The 18404-nt window shown below is 37.5% G+C and overlaps 1 protein-coding gene across 2 annotated transcripts; it reads right to left on the minus strand.

Annotated features, from left to right (window-relative positions):
- Window positions 1-137: 137 nt before the first annotated feature.
- On the minus strand, window positions 138-7184 carry LOC133830480 (uncharacterized). 2 transcript variants are annotated; one of them, XM_062260462.1, is made up of 13 exons: window positions 5970-7184; window positions 5691-5868; window positions 5356-5468; window positions 5138-5242; window positions 4874-4943; window positions 4241-4296; window positions 2936-2986; window positions 2564-2668; window positions 2364-2408; window positions 1879-1987; window positions 1391-1456; window positions 790-876; window positions 138-505 (listed from the first exon to the last, which is right to left on the minus strand). In XM_062260462.1, the coding sequence occupies exons 1-13, from the start codon at window positions 6885-6887 to the stop codon at window positions 486-488; spliced, it is 1923 nt and encodes a 640-aa protein (XP_062116446.1). In that variant the 5' UTR covers window positions 6888-7184; the 3' UTR covers window positions 138-485. The 2 variants fall into 2 exon arrangements, with proteins under 2 accessions (XP_062116446.1, XP_062116445.1); XM_062260461.1 differs by having other exon boundaries at window positions 1254-1456; window positions 5970-7178.
- Window positions 7185-18404: the final 11220 nt, after the last annotated feature.

Consider the following 18404-nt stretch of genomic DNA (forward strand, 5'->3'; position numbering starts at 1 on the left):
CCAACTTGAATAGGCAACTTTTTCAGATATGCTTCGTTTCAAATGTTTCATGTAACTACTTCACACAACCCCCACTAAACTTGCCATTATTTCAAGAAAAAGAAATGTGGTTGACATGAGCTAATAATGGATGATCATAGAAGAAGAAAAATCAGTGTTTTTATTATTATTATTTCTACAAAATGAGATATTATACAAGTGTAAGGGATTGAACCAGCTTGTTTCAAGGGCTAATCCGCAACTACAAACAGCTACATCAACCTGTATAAAAAAAATGGAGACAAAAATATCGAACAACATTTTCATTTGAAAGAAACAAATTTGGACCTTCCCACAACTAAGCCTCCTCCTCCAAATCAAGTCCATTCCTCTGCTGCCTTCTAGAAAAAACAGCTTTAAATGATTCATGTTCAGCTCGAAGTTGCTCTTGAAAGACACTCTGCTGTTTTGGTTCACCATTACTCTTTCTTGGCTTGAAGCAGTCTTCAGATAAAGGATTGGATTTCTGCAACAGTCAAGTAAAGAATAATGGGAATATGAGAATATGAGAGTAATTTCAAAAATAATAAAGCCTAGTCTGGTGTCATACAAATGAAAAGAAGCCATTCAAAGTGAATTTCAACGTAATAATGCTATTGTTACAATTTGAGATGTATATAACAAAGAATTTTCCTCGCAAACTACGCATAGTAGTCTCATACAGAAGAACCATCGTCAATATATCACATAAAATAGTTCTGTACAAATAATAATAGTAATAAGAACTGTTTTGACGGTGAAGCAACTAACCGAATTGTATCCAGCTCCAGGTCCAATTATCAAGGACAGGGTATTTGATTTCTTTGCTGCACTTATTGAAAACCCAGTGTAGCCACCCTGCAGGAATGAAGAGTGCGGTTAACAGATTTAATCACAAAACAGAATTTGAAGTCTGTGATTGGGTTTGTGCTTGCATGTTGAGAAAGAGGAAGAGACAATGACAGCTTGAAAGAGAAAGATCTAAGATGATCAATATTCATTTAGAAACTGAAGAGACAAATTTCAGAAACAATTCCAAGCATCTCAAAAATCAGCTTAAGGTGAATATTCATAATTCCTGTTATCACTAATGCTTTAGATGAAGAACTCAGTCACTCATCACTAGAACCAGTATTTAGATTTTAGACATAACATGGTCAACATAAAATGCCATTAAATTGAAAGAGAGCAACATATACCAGTGTCCCCGAACATTGGCAAAGTGTTATACGTACCTGGTCACCCCAGCGTACAGATTTTGCTTCCTTACCATAAGCTTGAATTAGACCAGACAGAGCATTTAAATTACCCTTAATGGATTCAGTTTGTTCAGTATCATCTTCATCTAATTCATTAGACCATTTACTCCTACCTAGGTCTTTCACTTCAGTTGCATTCTCTACTTCAACAGGGCAGCTCTTCCCATCTTTTGAAGAATCTAACAATCAAAATGTGAGATACAGCTTTCAAATTAAAGAGTATGTATAAGGAACACTCAGATCACAGAGTGCACTAAAAAACACGGAAAAGATATTTCAAAAAGTTTAGAACTAAAGAATCAAATACTGGTATTCCTCCATTTCAAAAGAAATTACGAAAAAATTATGAAAAGATAATTAGTATGTGTTAAAAAAAATCATTGCATTGAACTTTTAAAGCACAATATGCCATAAATTATTTGTGTAGCCAAAAAGATAACAGATATATGAATTTCAGTAATGGTGCAATAATTACTGCACTGAAAAAATATAATAGAAGACGCACAAGAAACCATTTAAGAAAATTAATATAATCATAACATCATCCTTCCATAATTAAAGGATGTAACTGTCATATGGAACCCACAAAACTCAAGCATACCATCAGGTGCATCATCTCCAATAGAAGATGCTACGATGGAGTCAGTATTTTGTCCTTGCAATCCAGATGGAAAATCATCAGTGTCTTCATCATCCATGGCCATGTCCACCTAGCAGATATAACACCCATAATTACATCAAATTATCAATTAGTAAAAACAAAAAAACCTAACTCCCAGTGTTCTATGAATTGTAAAAGTTGGACAATAGATTATCTTAAATATGCTAAGCTAAGTAATATATTTTGATTATTTTTCTTACTTGTTTTGCTATGAATAATAATAAGATAACAATGAATAACTCAAAGTTATACATAATGAGATTGCATGACAGAACCATTTGTATCTATCTATGATAACATGAAAATGTGCCATTTCTATTTTTAGCTTGCGTCAAACATAATATTAAATCATAACACAATAAAAGAACATGATCAATCAAGCTTTAGAAGCCCAAGCAGAAGAAAAATGAACACTTCTTGATTACCTCTTGAATTCCACTCTTTTTCAGATCATCTCCATTGAAAAGTGACTGTAACAGCAAAAATAACACATTAAAACCCAAGCACACAAGAAAACACTTTTCAAAAGAAATGCTCAAATTTCTTTGTATATTGCGTTCATATTTCTAATATTAATGTCTTCTTCAAGATCCAATAGATTCAGCCAAAGTGAAATTTAACAAACCTTGACATCCAGTCGTAAGTGAAATGATGGAGCTTCTTCCCATTGTTGAGACATTTTCTGTATGTCATCAAGACTAAAACCATGTACATTTCTAGCTGCACAGCCCTGAAATAAAAGATATCAATATTACTCTACAGTTATGGTAATTTTCACTAGATGGTTATCCAATGTCATAGTACATCAAAATTAAAATACATCTCGGACACGTGAAAAACTCATCCTATATTACTCCAACACCTTTTTATATTCATACCCCCCAGAAAAAAAAATAGCCACAAGTCTTTCATCATTCACCAGAGACCAAAAACATTGAAAAAAATATATATTTTGATCCAGCACTGTTCTTAATTTAGTCAAAGAGGATACACTCACCGCTGGATCCTTATAAGATGCTTCTAATACATATACTTCATAACCCGAACTCTGATAAAAAGCAAGTCACACAAATCAGCAAAGCAACTAAAAGATGGTGAAACCAGATTTAACTAGGCTGATGAATAACCATCATCAAAAGAAACAACATGGGTATCCGCATAAAAAAGAATAGAGCAATATACAGTTGTTATTAAAGAAAGTACACAAACATTTATCGAAATGCAGATTGTATTTGCAATGTTAGTTTTCCCCGAAGGCAGAAACCTCACATATCCAACTTCCTCCACCAATCTCAAAATTAAACCAAACACCTACCCCAGCAAGATATAAAGATCTACTTTTTTTCTTTTCTTAAGGAAAAAAACATAAAAATATATATATACACACACAATACATAAAAGAGACTAATTGAATGAAACAGATCTATAGAGCAACAGATGGTAAAAAAAGATAAAAGATATGCATCCACTTTTCTTAAAAGTCCGCCATTTGTCAACATTCACAGATCGACAGATGATCATTAATATTAATACTAAATTAAGTATTACATTGAATTAAGATATTGAAGTGAAGCAAGTAAGATATGCGGTTTGTTAGTGAAAGCAAACACCTGTAAGCAAATCAGTAAAAAAAAACCATTATCTTATAAAAATGGTAAGCACAGAAAGTTAGTAACAAATACCACTGTGGGAATCATGACAAGCCCAAGTGTAACCAGTGATTATATACAATGTCTTCAATTACTTAGCAATAAAAACAATCCATATCATTCTCCATAATAAATCAAAATGATTCCAAACAGAATCTTACAGTAAGCAAGAAAGAAAAAAAAAAATTATGCAGCACTAAGAAAAATCCGGCTCAGCCATCAAGTTACTCAATAGCTACCAAAAAATGCTAACTTAAAATGACCTAAAACAGGAAGATCTTTCAAAAATTAAAATTAAAAAGCAAACCTCTCAAATTCTGACAACAATTATAATACAAGTCAGCTGATGAGTCATGGCAGCTAATTGAATCATAAACAAGCACCATATTCAGTCTCATAACTGATTAAACTTAAGCCAAACAGTACATTTTTCCTTTGAAGACTGCTCTCATAAGGGGTTTCTCACAGCATCCATCAGAATTTTTTTTAAAAATGTTTTTAGCTTTGACAAGCACAATCATTTAACACATTGCATGAGATAAGACATGGTGGCTAAATTTTACACAAAAAGGAATGTGCATTTCAAAGAGATTTAAGTTGGCACTCCAGAACGCATGGCAGTGGTTGGGAAGAAGAGAGAATTGAGTTTATACCTTTGCAATTGCCCAAAACTGAGCAAAATCAGCTACCCGCAGATTGCGGTCATCCACTAAGAAGACGAAGCACAAATACCAGGAAGAAAAGGATCAATTGCCGAACAAAACTGCATCTGTGGTTAGATAAAAGTGCTTGGGCACTGCCCTACTTAATTTATAATCACACTAGATCATTTATCTTACTGAGCCCTGGCAAGCCAACATAACTAGAATAATCTTTATTTACCGGATCTTCTTTTATTCCAATTAGAAAAGAAAGTTTTTAAATGGACAACAAACTACTTTAGTTTCCTAGCCTAAGCGATAATCCAGGCAGATTTGGGATTCAAGTATGCAACCATCTTTGCAAGGAGAAAAACATCTCCCAGTTAGAGCCACCGCCAGCATAAAAGTGAGATATTGGACATCAGAAGTCACACTCTCTCTCAACATCATTAGACCAATCAAATCAGCAAATCAAATACCAAAAATAAAAACAAACAGATTGCAGGTTATCCCATCAGGGAAAAGATCTCAATGATGCGCAATTTACAAATGGCTACAATGCAAAAAGAAACGAGGAAAAAAAAAAGGTAAAAGAGAACATTTTCATTTAAATGATTATGAATATATCTAAATGGAAACTCGTACCAATAATGAAGGTGAAAACTCCCTCTTCTAGAGTCTTTTTAAATGCTTTCAACATGCTAGATTGGTAAGCCTGCGAGGAAGACAAAATAGCACGGACTTGATAAAAGTAAAATATAAAATAAACTGTATAAAAAAAAAGCACCTATTTATCCTTCAAAATCTCAAATCAAAAACCTAAAATCTTACAGACATCCAGAACTTATTTGCAGATAAAACAGCCAATATATTAATATTTTGGACATTTTTAGTTTGCATTACAATTACCGCTTCCATTTCAGGTTCGTAGCAATACTCCATCACTATCTTTTTGACTGGTTTCTTCTTTCCTCTGGCAGAGCCGGAAGATTTTGAAACATCACTCTCCTCAACCTTTACAATTTTAGAAAAAACTATTCAAAATTTCAAATATTCTGAACAAGCATTATAACCGCATGAACATGAAAAGTAGAGAGGACTACTAAAAACAATGACAACAATAGAACCTTTTCAACTTCAGTCATGAAATAATCATCCATTGAATGAATTCGTGGAGCAGCACCACCATTTTCAACCTCTACATCACGCAACATCTTGGCTAAGTAGCTCTTACCACTGCCTGATTGTGAAAAGGAAAAAAAAGTCTAAACATCCATGAAGTTGGTAAAAAAAAAAACTAAAACTCCAGCAAAGATCTTAAGAACGAACTGGTGAAGTAACAAATCAGTGAAGAACTAAATATATGTGATATAAATAGATATATGATTATTAAAAAAAAAAACTCCATCCAAACCCCAGCGAAGATATTAAGAATGAGCAAGTAAAGAGATAAAATTGGTACCAGGAAGTCCTCGAAGAATTATCACAAAATGATCAGGGCGGGTAGCTCGGTGTGGCTTCTTAAATAATTGAGAAGCATCAACAACAACTGGCTTATTAGAAGATGAAGGTTTCAGCAAAAAAGATCGGTCCTCTCCCCGGAACTGCTTTGGCATTGCCCCGTGGTTGGCTTGTGATTCCTTGAAAATTCAAACACTATTAATTGCATACTTAAAAAACTGAACTGCAAGGTGAACTTCTTTTGTAACTAAAGAAGAAGAAATAAATAAAGCAGTCATACCTGCGTTGAAAAGCCAGAAGAAGTATGCAAAAATGGCTTATTGTGGAAATAAGATTGTGGCAATGATTGGGTTTCAGGAATTGGTGGACAAGATGAAGCTGACATTGCTGATGAACTAACAGGAAACAAAGAAGAGGGTCTTTGTGGGTGCGAAGAATAGGCTCTCAACTCTGAAGACGCCGGTAATGGAGGGTGGTCCATCGGAAGAGGAGGAGGAGGTGGAGAAAGAGGCAGGGGAGGCTGTCCACCAAAAAATCGAGGACCCTGCAAATGACCCATTTCACCACCGGGGCGCGGGAAATAACCTCTGGGTTCATTCACATTCTGATGCTGCAATCCATAACCATGGTGGTGTTGTGGCTGGAGATAATTATGATTAGAATTACTTGTATAAGGATATGGAGGTTCATTACCAAAACACTCAGCTCGACCACCCTCCACTAAACCATGCACCCTCCGATCCTCACCGGGCCCAAACCCTGGAACAGGTGATCCACCCGATACGCCGCCGTGATCACGAATCATCTTCAATCTCCGCTCATCGACCAACGGAGAATTCGGATTAAAGTCCCCGGAACCAAACTCATCAACCCTAAGCCTCTTACGATTCCTATCACCATCAACCCCGGCGTACTCAGAGTGTTGTGGCGCGAATTGTCCGTAAGGCCCCGGATGGCCGAATCCTCCACCATGAGCATTAGGGTTTCCCATAACATTAATCGGAGGTGGGGGTCGATAGGGGTCGAGAGCGGGCCTGCAGAGAGAGTGATCGGGATGGAACTGGAAAGGAGGTGGAGAGCAAAAAGGAAAGTGAGGGAAGGAGCAGGTAGGGCAGATGGTGGTGTTACCCTGGATTGGAGGAGGTGTGGGAGGGGGACGCCATTGCTGGGGATGATGATGACGGTGCTGATACTCCATTGATGTGCGTTGGTGGAGAGTTGAGCTTCAATGGAAGAGAATAGCAATACAGAAAGGATTAGGGTTTTGAAAGAATGGATTTGAGTGATTCAATAAAAGATAAAGAAAGGTGATAGATCTGCAGTCACTCATGTCTCATGATGGTGTTGATGCAGAAGAAAGAACAAGAAGAAGCATACATACTGCAAAAATGGAATAAACAGGAGCCCTTTACACAAAAATACCTTCAAAATGTAAACTAATTCTAAACTTGTCTTTCTGTTCTATAAGAGGTAACTATGAAATGACAAATTAGGCAGACCCTATTAAATCTCAATAACAAACTAGATATAACTTCTGATCGAGACTCAATGTGATCGTAAAAGTCGACACTACTACTAAATAATATGTATCTACAAGATCTAGCCAACCTCCAAAATAAAATAGCATAAAAGAAAGTAACATTAGTTAATAAAATTGAAGAAATGATAAAATTCAAAGAACAATAATACCATACCATGCCACATTAGCATGATATACCGAAATTTGAAAAAAAAAATTAGGAAATCTTTTTTCCCAAATTTTTTTGTTATTCTAGGTTATAAAAAGTTAAATTTTTGTTGCTTACGATACCAATAAGATACTTATGAATATAGGAAATTATCCTGTAAAGCATCCCACACCAAGCCGCAAAGTTCGGCCTCGCGACACCCAAGGGCCTCGCCATATGAGACCGGGGACACAAGGCCCCCCCAAGTGTGGGCCTCGCTATCATCCGCACGCGCCTAGTCCCGATGCACAAGGACCTCGCTATACAAGGCCCAACTTTCCCAGACACCGCGTACGCCCCTGCGGCCACATGTTGCGTACCTAGAAGGGAAAAGGGCTTCGCATAGCGAGGCCTGACTTGCACAGGTGCCAAGGCATGCTCCCGCAACCACATGTCGTGTACCTCAAAGGGATAAGGGCCTCGCATGGCAAGGCCTGACCTGCACAGGCACCAAGGCGTGCTCCCGCAGCCACATGCGTCGTGCCCCAAAAGGACAAAGGTCTCGCCTAAGTGCCAAGGTGCGCCCCTGATGCGAGAAAGAACGCCCGATGTAAAGCCCCACGTCACTATGGCTGCTTCCTGGAATGGCAACTGGCCCTACAAACCAACACGAGTCTCTCCAGCGTGCTTTGTCCTCACTCGCACGCTTCCTGGGAAAAGTTCCTAGGAGGTCACCCATCATGAGACTACTCTAGGTCAAGCATGCTTAACTTTGGAGTTCTCAAGTGATGGGCTACCGAAAATAAGATACATCTTGTTGGCATAGGTAGTACCCATCAATCTATTTAAGTCATCTTCAATTGTGTAGTCCCATACCTACACAGTCTTAGAATCATCACACTTGACCTTCCCCAGGCGATGTGAGATTGTACAGCTTTTACCCGGTCTTTCCCCCTGCAGATCACGGGATTCTGACTGTCACACCCGAGCCTCCCGACCCTAATGTCACAAGCTTAGCACAAGGGTTCCCAACAAATGCCTCAACACGGGGAATAGGAGGGCTGCATTAAGGAGACCCGTGCTACGTCATTGAAGAATCCATAAGTTCTCCAACACTTAGTCAAATATAACGAAACTTAGAGCAAAGGCGTATCTTGGACAAGTAAGAACAACAATCAAGTACAAGATACGCATACAGGTAAGGGATGTACGACCCTTAGGAGGATAGAGGCGTGACCCTGACATCCATATCCAACACGTAGTGGTGGTACGAACCCGTACGAAGAGTGGAGGCACTACCTAAGCACCCCTGACCACATACTAGGGCTGCAATATGACCCTCTGCACCACTACATCCTGCACCATTACCCTGACAATGTACCTACATACGTTCTTGTCCCCTAGGACCACCATGTATAAGGGGCCATTAGAGCCCAACTATAAATAGACCTCCACCCCTCAAACTAAGGGGTTTGAAAATTCACTGTGTACTAAGGCTATTGAGTAATATACGAGCATCTTTTCTCCATTGTTGTTCAGAGCATTTCTTCTTCAAGTTTTCTCTAAGTTCATTATTTGCTTAGATATATTGTAATGCTCTGGTTAGCCAAGACCATTACGCAGTGTGTTTAAAATATTACTTAAATCGCTCAACAAGTCATTTAGACTTAAATGTGTAATTAAAGACTAAATCAATATTGGTATTAAAAATTTTGGTCAATGAAGTAATTTTTTTTCATTAAAAATATTAAGTTTATATACGGGATCCCAAAAAGTGTTATATTATTTTATAATATAATGTAAAATTATATTATATTATAATATAATGTTTTAGATTAAATAAATGTGACAAAGTGTATCACATATTATAACATATAATAGAGAGTTACAATATTTAGATATATGAGATATATCCAAATAATGTAACATATTTGGTGTTACAAATTTGTAACTTCCAAATATTACCATTTATTGTGTAAAATTGTTGTTACACAATATTGAGATGAATTTCATAAAGCCATATGTGATATGGCTGTTAGAGATATGATTTTAACCCCAATAATGTATTTTGGGAGTTACAAAATCATTTGGGAGGGTTTGGAACCGTTTGGAAAAACAGCACAATTTTTTGTGCTGAAATTGGTCAGTGGTCGCGGCCACCAACATTCAGTGGCCGCGGCCTGTGGGACAGAGACCAGTGGCCGCGGCCATCATTGTCTCTAGCCGCGGCCACAGGCCAAAAACTGACCAATTTTCAGTTTTTTCAATATTTGTTGAACGGCTCAAAAAACCCAAATAACTCCAAAATCTCTTTTTTAATTCCATATTAATCCAATTAAACATTGGTAACAGCCATGGGGGTTGGTGGAATTTGAAATTCAAAGGGTGTCTCTAAACTCTATAAATAGGAGCTTATTGCTCACTTGTAAGACACAACTTTTCTATCCACTAGGACACTTGGCTAGAAACACCTTGAGGCTTGTAATTCCAGAAAGCTTTTCCAATATCTGACAGAGATCCCTTAGTGCTTGAGTTAGGGGGAAATAAGCTTTTGGACAAAGGTTTTAAACCTTGTTCAAGTTGGTGATCTCCAATCCTCTTCACTTAGGTTGTGTAAGTGAGAGTTTGATTGTGTTTCTGTTCTTCTTTTTATTCTATTGCTTTTCTTCTTATTCTCTTGTTCTATTTACTTGTATATTTTGTTTAAGAGTTGTAATCTTTTCATTTGGTCTAAACACTTTATTTTACTTGTAAGTTTTTGCTTAGAGTTGTATTCTCACTATTCTCTTCTTCATCATCATCTTCTTCCTTTCTTTAGTTTATTTGTATTTTCAGTTATAGATCTGTAACCTTATTTAATCAATCTATATTTACTTGTTATATTATTGCATAGAGTTGTAATATTATAATCATTTCCATTGAGGCAAAACAATTTTTTCCTAACATTCAAAAGCTTATCTCTTTTTTGTGTCAATGAAAGGGGAGACAATCAAAATCATGAACCAATACCTAGTGGGGTGGAATAGGTTTCATGGATTCAATTGAACTTGGTGGTAAGACAAGGTAAGTGTAAATTTTATATAATAGTGATGAAATTTTATTTCATGTATTAGCATGTTTTCCAAATGTTGATATATGAATAAATTGTGTAAATGTTAACATATTAATATAATATGAGATACATTGTAACATAGGTTACACATCTATTTGTGAAAGTTAAATCCTTAGAAGTGAACTTTTGAGAAGCTCTACATAATCTAGTGATTGTTAATCTTATGTGTATGCTATAAGTGAGATAGTAGTACATACATTTGACATGAAAATTATGTTTTGAGAATTTATAAAGCATGATAATTAGGTAGTTTTTTTTTTACATGCCTATATATTGATTTTGTGAATCAATAGATATGTGAATTATTGTATGATATTTGTGATATACTTACAATATAATTATGAGATTCAAAATGCATGCTAATATGATGGATATATGTTGACAAATTATGTGAAAATTTCTTTGAGATATAATTATGTTAATATATAAAAGTATATTGATATATACATGAGAATTATCATGATTATTATGGTGTGCCATATAATATGATTATTAAGGTGATAATAATATAAATATGTCTTATCATATTTTATTGCAATGTGATGAATTACCATTTATTTGGTAAATAAAGAGAACTATTTGAGAAATTAAAGTTTCTCATTTAAGTATTGACCATCTCAACTTATGAGATAAGAAAAGATGAACCTAAAAGGGTTACATCTTTTGATAAGAGTCTTGCTATTGCAAGAAAATGGATTAAGAGAATCCAAAATTATGGAATGAAATATTGACCTATAGGCTTGGAGTCTAAAGTGTGGTTAAAAGAGAAAATATTTTATAATTATTTAGTGACAATAATTCTCAAATATTCAATGTCTCAATGAGGTGACATTACAAAATTGGAGAAGCAATTTTGAATCTTTATACCAATAATGAATAAGGTTGAAGAGAATTTTATTCATTCTTGTTAAAGATGGTGATATGTTTTAAATTAATCTCAATGAGGAGATAATGTTAAACCAAAGCATTAGAAATCAAAGTGTTTAAATAAATCATTGAGGGTTTTTTTTTCTTTAATTAAGTGCTTAAAATTGACATCTTCAAATTGATTTTGACGAGAAAATCAATGGATGTCAAAATGATGTTTTCAAAAGAATCTCAAAAAGACTCTTAGAAAAATGCACAAAAGTTGGTTAAGTGACTTTGAGATTATTTAGTCAACTAAATAAAAAGATTAATGTGCTAAGAAGTGATAGAGGAGGAGAGTACTTCTCTAATGAATTTGTAGACGCTCAATTTTCACCTAAGGTCTGGCCTGGCCTTGCGTGGGTACCGCCTAAGCCTCAAGGGTCTCGTGACGCGCAGCCATCAGTGACCCGCATCCAAGTGCCCACGCGAAGCTCCGTCTCGCGCCCTTATGCGCACACCCGTCTGCCTACGCGAGGCCCCGCCTCGCGTCCTTGTGCGCGCACCCGAGTGCCCCCGTGAGCCCTCGCCTTGCTATAGGACGAAGTGACCAAGTGGCCCCACCTCGCCAAGCATGGCCTCGCCAAGCATGGTCGCCAAGAAGGGCCTCGCCAAGCATGGCCTCGCCAAGAAGGGCCTCGCACGGCCTCGCCACGCATGGCCTCGCCAAGAAGGGCCTCGCCAAGTATGGCCACGCCAAGCATGGCCTCGCCAAGAAGGGCCTCGCCAAGTATGTCCTCGCGTGGCCTCACAAGAGAAAAGGGGCCTCCTGAACAGCTAGGGAGCCACGCCATCAAGGGGGTCGCAAGGAGGGCGTCTCGTCACACATCCTTAGACGTCTGTCAGGGCCACATGCCTATCGCCCAGACTCGTGAGTGACCTCGGGAGGCTTCAGGCATCTCATGCCAAGGACCCAAGATCTCCACCTCACACCAAGGGTCCCATTCCTTACACCTTGAGACCCCTATGCTTAGGATATCCAGTACGAGTCGAATGGGACATACTTGTAAGACCTAGTATTGAGTACGGATACCAGTGCCAGTAAGACTGCTGGGGTAAGAGTCATGGTCCGTACGTCTACGGCCATAGGTCAGAGCCGACACCACTACCTCCTGCGCCACTACGCCTGCCACCACTCATCAGACATGGGTACAGAAAAGTAGTGGAGGCATTCTCCTGACACCAGCTCCTGTGCTGGATGTACGACCACAACCTCTGAAGCCACACCCCTGACATAATACTTATGTACCCCATGGTCTCCTGGACCACTATGTACCTAAGGCCATCAGAGCTTACTATAAAATGAACTCTAAGACCACCTGAAAGGGGGTTGGAAATTTTACTGTAGCAGAGGCTTAAGTGTGAATGAAAGACTGAATTGTCCATTACTATTCTATCATTATTCTTGAGTTATTGTTCAAATTTTTACAGCTTTCCGATTAGTGATCATGATTTGATAATTTTTCCAACTCAACTTAGTTGACGAGTTCTCACCGTCAACAGAATTCAATACATTTTGTGAAGAAAATGGTATAATTCATGAGTGCACTGCACCTTATACACCACAACACAATAGTGTTGCCGAAAGGAAAAATAGGACTTATCTAGAGATGATAAATTCTATGTTGGTGTTTTCTAAGTTGAACTTCAACTTATGGAGTGAAGCACTTTTAACCGCTTGTCACATTCTTAATCGAATACTGATGAAGAAAAATGAGATATCTCCATATGAGTTATGGAAAGGAAGAAAACCCAACATAGGGTACTTCAAAGTGTGGGGGTGTCTTGTGTCACGGGCCGGCTATTTGGATACTCCAACTAGACGGAACGTGCGGCACTTGCAGACTCTTCAAGCTAGCAAGTCAGCCTACAGCACACACCTACAGGCAAACAAACTCATCGGTTAGCCACATACACATCTCGGACATGCAACGGGCAATAACGAAGTATGAGCAAGCACAAAGCAAGTCATTCCTAGGAACGTCCACACAACACAAAGCACACAACAAGGCAAATGGCACGCAGTGGCCCAACGAAGCTAACAAACAAGCAACACATAAACAACAAGGAGGCACACAGGGGCAAGTATGGATAAATGTTATTTCATTAATATATAGCCTTAATAGGGCAAGGGAGTACACAGCTTTGGCCCCTATCTGCTGATGGCCATGGTGCTTCCCTAAGTCACCAGGTCACCTCCCCCCTAAGGAGCCTTCTAAGGAAATAAAGTCTTCCCAGGAACATATATGATTTTTGTCTGGGAGACATATGCAATATTACAAAACTGCCACTACCCTATCCCCTGAGGTTGCTTGGTGCAAGACTTGACTAATGATCAAGCACCAAGGCATGCTCATTACAAAATGGCCCCATGTGGGTGTGCCAAAGGGGCAGCACGCCACATCTTGCATATTACAAGAAAACCGAACCTAATAGAACAAAGTTAGGTTCAAGAGCCATAAAGTGTGCTTTTGTTGGTTATGCCAACAACAGTAAAGCTTATAGGCTATTAGACTTAGAGTCTAATATTGTGATTGAATCTAGAGAAGTTGAATTCTTTGAGAACATGTTATGTGACAACAATTCTCAAGCTTCAACATCTCTAAAGGAGAATATGTTATATGAGAACAATTCTCAAGCTTCTACATTCAAAGTTGATTCTCAAGAGGAGAATTCTCAAAAGGATGTAAAGCAACCCTTTGAACCTAGAAGAAGTCAAAGGCTTAAAAATCATAAAAGTCTAGTAGTGGATGAGATAGATTCTCAACGAATTTCATTCTACATGGTAGAAGGAAATAGAGAGGAAGTCATTAGGAAAATACCTATTGTACTTCTCGTTGAGGATGATCCTAAGACTTATAGAGAAGCTATGCAACCGAGAGATAGTGCATTTTGGAAATAAGCCATCAATGATGAGATGGATTCCATTCTTTCCAATAACACTTGGGAATTGGTAGACCTCCCACCAGGGTCTAATCCAATTGGGTGTAAGTGGGTATTTAGGAGAAAATATCACACTGACGGCACTATCCAAACCTTTAAAGCTAGATTAGTAGCTAAAGGGTTTGGGCAAAAAGAGGGTATCGATTATTTCGATACCTATGCGCCTGTTGCAAGAACAACTTCTATAAGAATTTTGTTCGCTCTAGCTTCTATACACAACTTGTATGTTCATCAAATGGATGTCAAAACGGCATTCCTTAATGGTGACCTCAATGAGGAGGTCTATATGGAACAACCCGAAGGGTTTGTCCTACCAAAATATGAACATAAAGTGTGTAGACTTGTAAAATCCTTATATGGATTGAAACAAGCTCCTAAGCAATGGCATGAGAAATTTGATCAAGCCATCATGTCTAATGGGTTTAGACATAACAATGGAGACAAGTGTTTGTATTCCAAAACTTGTAAGGGATATGTGATCATTGTTTGCTTATATGTGGATGACATGCTTATTCTAAGTAATAGCATGAAAGGGATAGATGAAACGAAGAGGTTTCTATCATCAACCTTCAAGATGAAAGATCTTGGAAAAGTTGATACCATACTCGATATCAAGGTAAAGAAACATAGTGGGGGTTTTGCGCTAGGGCAAGCCCACTACGTTGAGAAAGTATTGAACAAATTTAACCATCTCAAGGTTAAAGATGCCAATACTCCATTCGATCATAGTGTAAAAATAGAGAAGAATGAAGGAAGAGCGATGGCTCAATTGGAGTACGCTAGTGCTATAGGGAGTCTAATGTACGCTGCCCAGTGTACTAGACCTGATATAGCATTTGCGGTAAGTAAACTTAGTAGGTTTACAAGTAATCCAAGTGTGGATCACTGGAAGGCAATTGGAAGAGTCCTAGGTTATCTTAAGAAAACCAAAGGACTAAGCCTTCACTACTCCAAATTTCTTTCGATTTTAGAAGGATATACAGATGCAAGTTGGATATCCAATCTTGGGGACAACTTGTCCGCAACTGGTTGGGTATTTACACTTGGTGGAGGTGCAATTTCTTGGGGTTCCAAGAAACAAACCTGTATATCTCATTCCACTATGGAAGCAGAGTTCAGAGCTCTAGCTGCTACCGGCAAAGAGGCCGAATGGTTAAGGGATCTGTTGATAGAGATTCCCCTAATCAAAGATAATGTATCTACTATATCGATACATTGTGATAGCCAAGCGACATTGGCTAGAGCATACAGCGGAGTGTATAATGGGAAGTCTAGACACATTAGTCTAAGACATGGATATGTAAGAGAATTGATTCAAAGAGGAGTCATCTCAATATCCTACGTGAGAACAAGTGAAAATCTGGCGGATCCTTTCACTAAGCCACTAACGAGGTATTTAGTGGCTGCATCATCTCGAGGGATGGGACTTAAACTCCCTAAAGAGATTCACGATTGATGGTAACTTATCTTAACACTTGTTATTCAACTAGTGTTATGTTCAATAGGTAATAACAAGTCAATCAAGTGAATATTAGTTGTACTAAAAACAAGTCTCATCTGAGATATTGAGTACTTGTGTGTTACCAAGTGGAGGGTTAAAACCGAAAGGTTTTTTAATAGAATTCAGTCTTGTAAAGACAAGTATTTTTGGTAACAAAATACTGTAAGAATTCTACCTATATGGACCTAGGGGTAGTGCCGCCTCTCATGAGAATTGGGAGTATTCTCAAGAACGTCCATGAATGGAAAGTGCACATGGCCATTAACGGTGCAAAGCGAGACATAGAGGTCTTAAGTGAACATCGCAAAGGTGTATGTGTTATCACCGATTTGTCATCATGAAAAGATGGTTCAATGCCTAGTGCAACCTAATTTTCGACAAATTTTGTGATAATTACACTATAGTAAAGTTCAAGTTGAAAAACACTTTACTTTATGCACTAATGCAATGACTCCTATAAGAGAGAGTTCTTATTTAATCAAGTGGGGGATATGTTATATTTCAAAATATAATGATTGATTAAATAAGTGTTACAATAGTTAACTATTTAATCTTGTGGGGGAATGTTATATTATTTTATAATATAATGTAAAATTATATTATATTATAATATAATGTTTTAGATTAAATAAATGTGACAAAGTGTGTCACATATTGTAACATATAATAGAGAGTTACAATATTTAGATATATGAGATATATCCAAATAATGTAACATATTTGGTGTTACAAATTTGTAACTTCCAAATATTACCCTTTATTGTGTAAAATTGTTGTTACACAATATTGAGATGAATTTCATAAAGCCATATGTGATATGGCTGTTAGAGATATGATTTAAACCCCAATAATGTGTTTTGGGAGTTACAAAATCATTTGGGAGGGTTTGGAACCGTTTGGAAAAACAGCACAATTTTTTGTGCTGAAATTGGTCAGTGGGCGCGGCCTGTGGGACAGAGACCAGTGGCCGCGGCCACAAGCCAAAAACTGACCAATTTTCAGTTTTTTCAATATTTGTTGAACAGCTCAAAAAACCCAAATAACTCCCAAATCTCTTTTTTAATTCCATATTAATCCAATTAAACATTGGTAACAGCCATGGGGGTTGGTGGAATTTGAAATTCAAAGGGTATCTCTAAACTCTATAAATAAGAGCCTATTGCTCACTTGTAAGAGACAACTTTTCTATCCACTAGAGCACTTGGCTAGAAACACCTTGAGGCTTCATAATTCCATAAAGCTTTTCCAATATCTGAGAGAGATCCCTTAGTGCTTGAGTTAGGGGGAAATAAGCCTTTGGACAAAGGTTTTAAACCTTGTTCAAGTTGGTGATCTCCAATCCTCTTCACTTAGGTTGTGTAAGTGAGAGTTTGATTGTGTTTCTGTTCTTCTTTTTATTCTATTGCTTTTCTTCTTATTCTCTTGTTCTATTTACTTGTATATTTTGTTTAAGAGTTGTAATCTTTTCATTTGGTCTAAACACTTTATTTTACTTGTAATCTTTTGCTTAGAGTTGTATTCTCACTATTCTCTTCTTCTTCATCATCTTCTTCCTTTCTTTAGTTTATTTGTATTTTCAGTTATAGAGTTGTAACCTTATTTAATCAATCTATATTTACTTGTTATATTATTGAATAGAGTTGTAATATTATAATCATTTCCATTGAGGCAAAACAATTTTTTCCTAACAAAAAGTGGTTACAGACTCATAAGAGACAAATAAAATACAAATTAGCCATCCTAAGCAGCAAAACGAGATTCAACCCTAGTTCCTCCCAAGCTATCTAGGTCGCAACGGTCGAGTAGGCCGCATATGTACACACCGCCCTTGAAGCTCTCCAACTCATGGTTGGTCCAGCATTCCCTTCCCCTTACCTGCACCACATAGCACCCGTGAGTCAAGGCTCAGCAAGAAAACTCAACAAATATAAATGAGCAACAATATATAAACATTAAACTTAAATCGATAAATTCAATAAGCAACATGACATAAGCAATAAGCTTAGCTGTAATAATATGCTCAATCAAACACATAACCCAATCTCAACATTCAATACAGTTAGTGAAGTGCAATCGACAGAAATTCAGAACCAAGTCAAGATGATACGGATCAACTCCTTCTTGTTATAATTGGGGTTTTGAATAAGACGACTTTTTCATTTTTCATTTTATGTTTATTTAAGTGACATTCAGGCCTGATGCCCTTAGATCGAGTCCTCTGGTCTTATGGCTGACCCCGGCACGCTTAGGCCGGGCTGTGTTCCGCACTTTCGGCCCTGGCGCCCTTAGGTCGTGCTTTCAAAATGGATATAGTCACATATATATTGCACAACACACAATCAGATGCATCATATACAAGCATGCCTAACTGGATAATCATATTTATAACCACAGTCATATCCAATTACAGGAGTTTAAGCCCCAGTTACAACCAGGGTGCAGTTTTCTTACCTCGAGTCTCGAGCTGAAAGTATAAGGCGATCCCGAGCACGATCCCTAAGCCCCAGCCTTAGCAGTATAACCTAGTCACAACGCAATAACGATAATCATCAAGACCTAAACCAATTAAAAGCTTTGAAACAGCAT

Source organism: Humulus lupulus, chromosome 4 (assembly GCF_963169125.1).
Source record: "Humulus lupulus chromosome 4, drHumLupu1.1, whole genome shotgun sequence".
Lineage (NCBI taxonomy): Eukaryota > Viridiplantae > Streptophyta > Magnoliopsida > Rosales > Cannabaceae > Humulus > Humulus lupulus.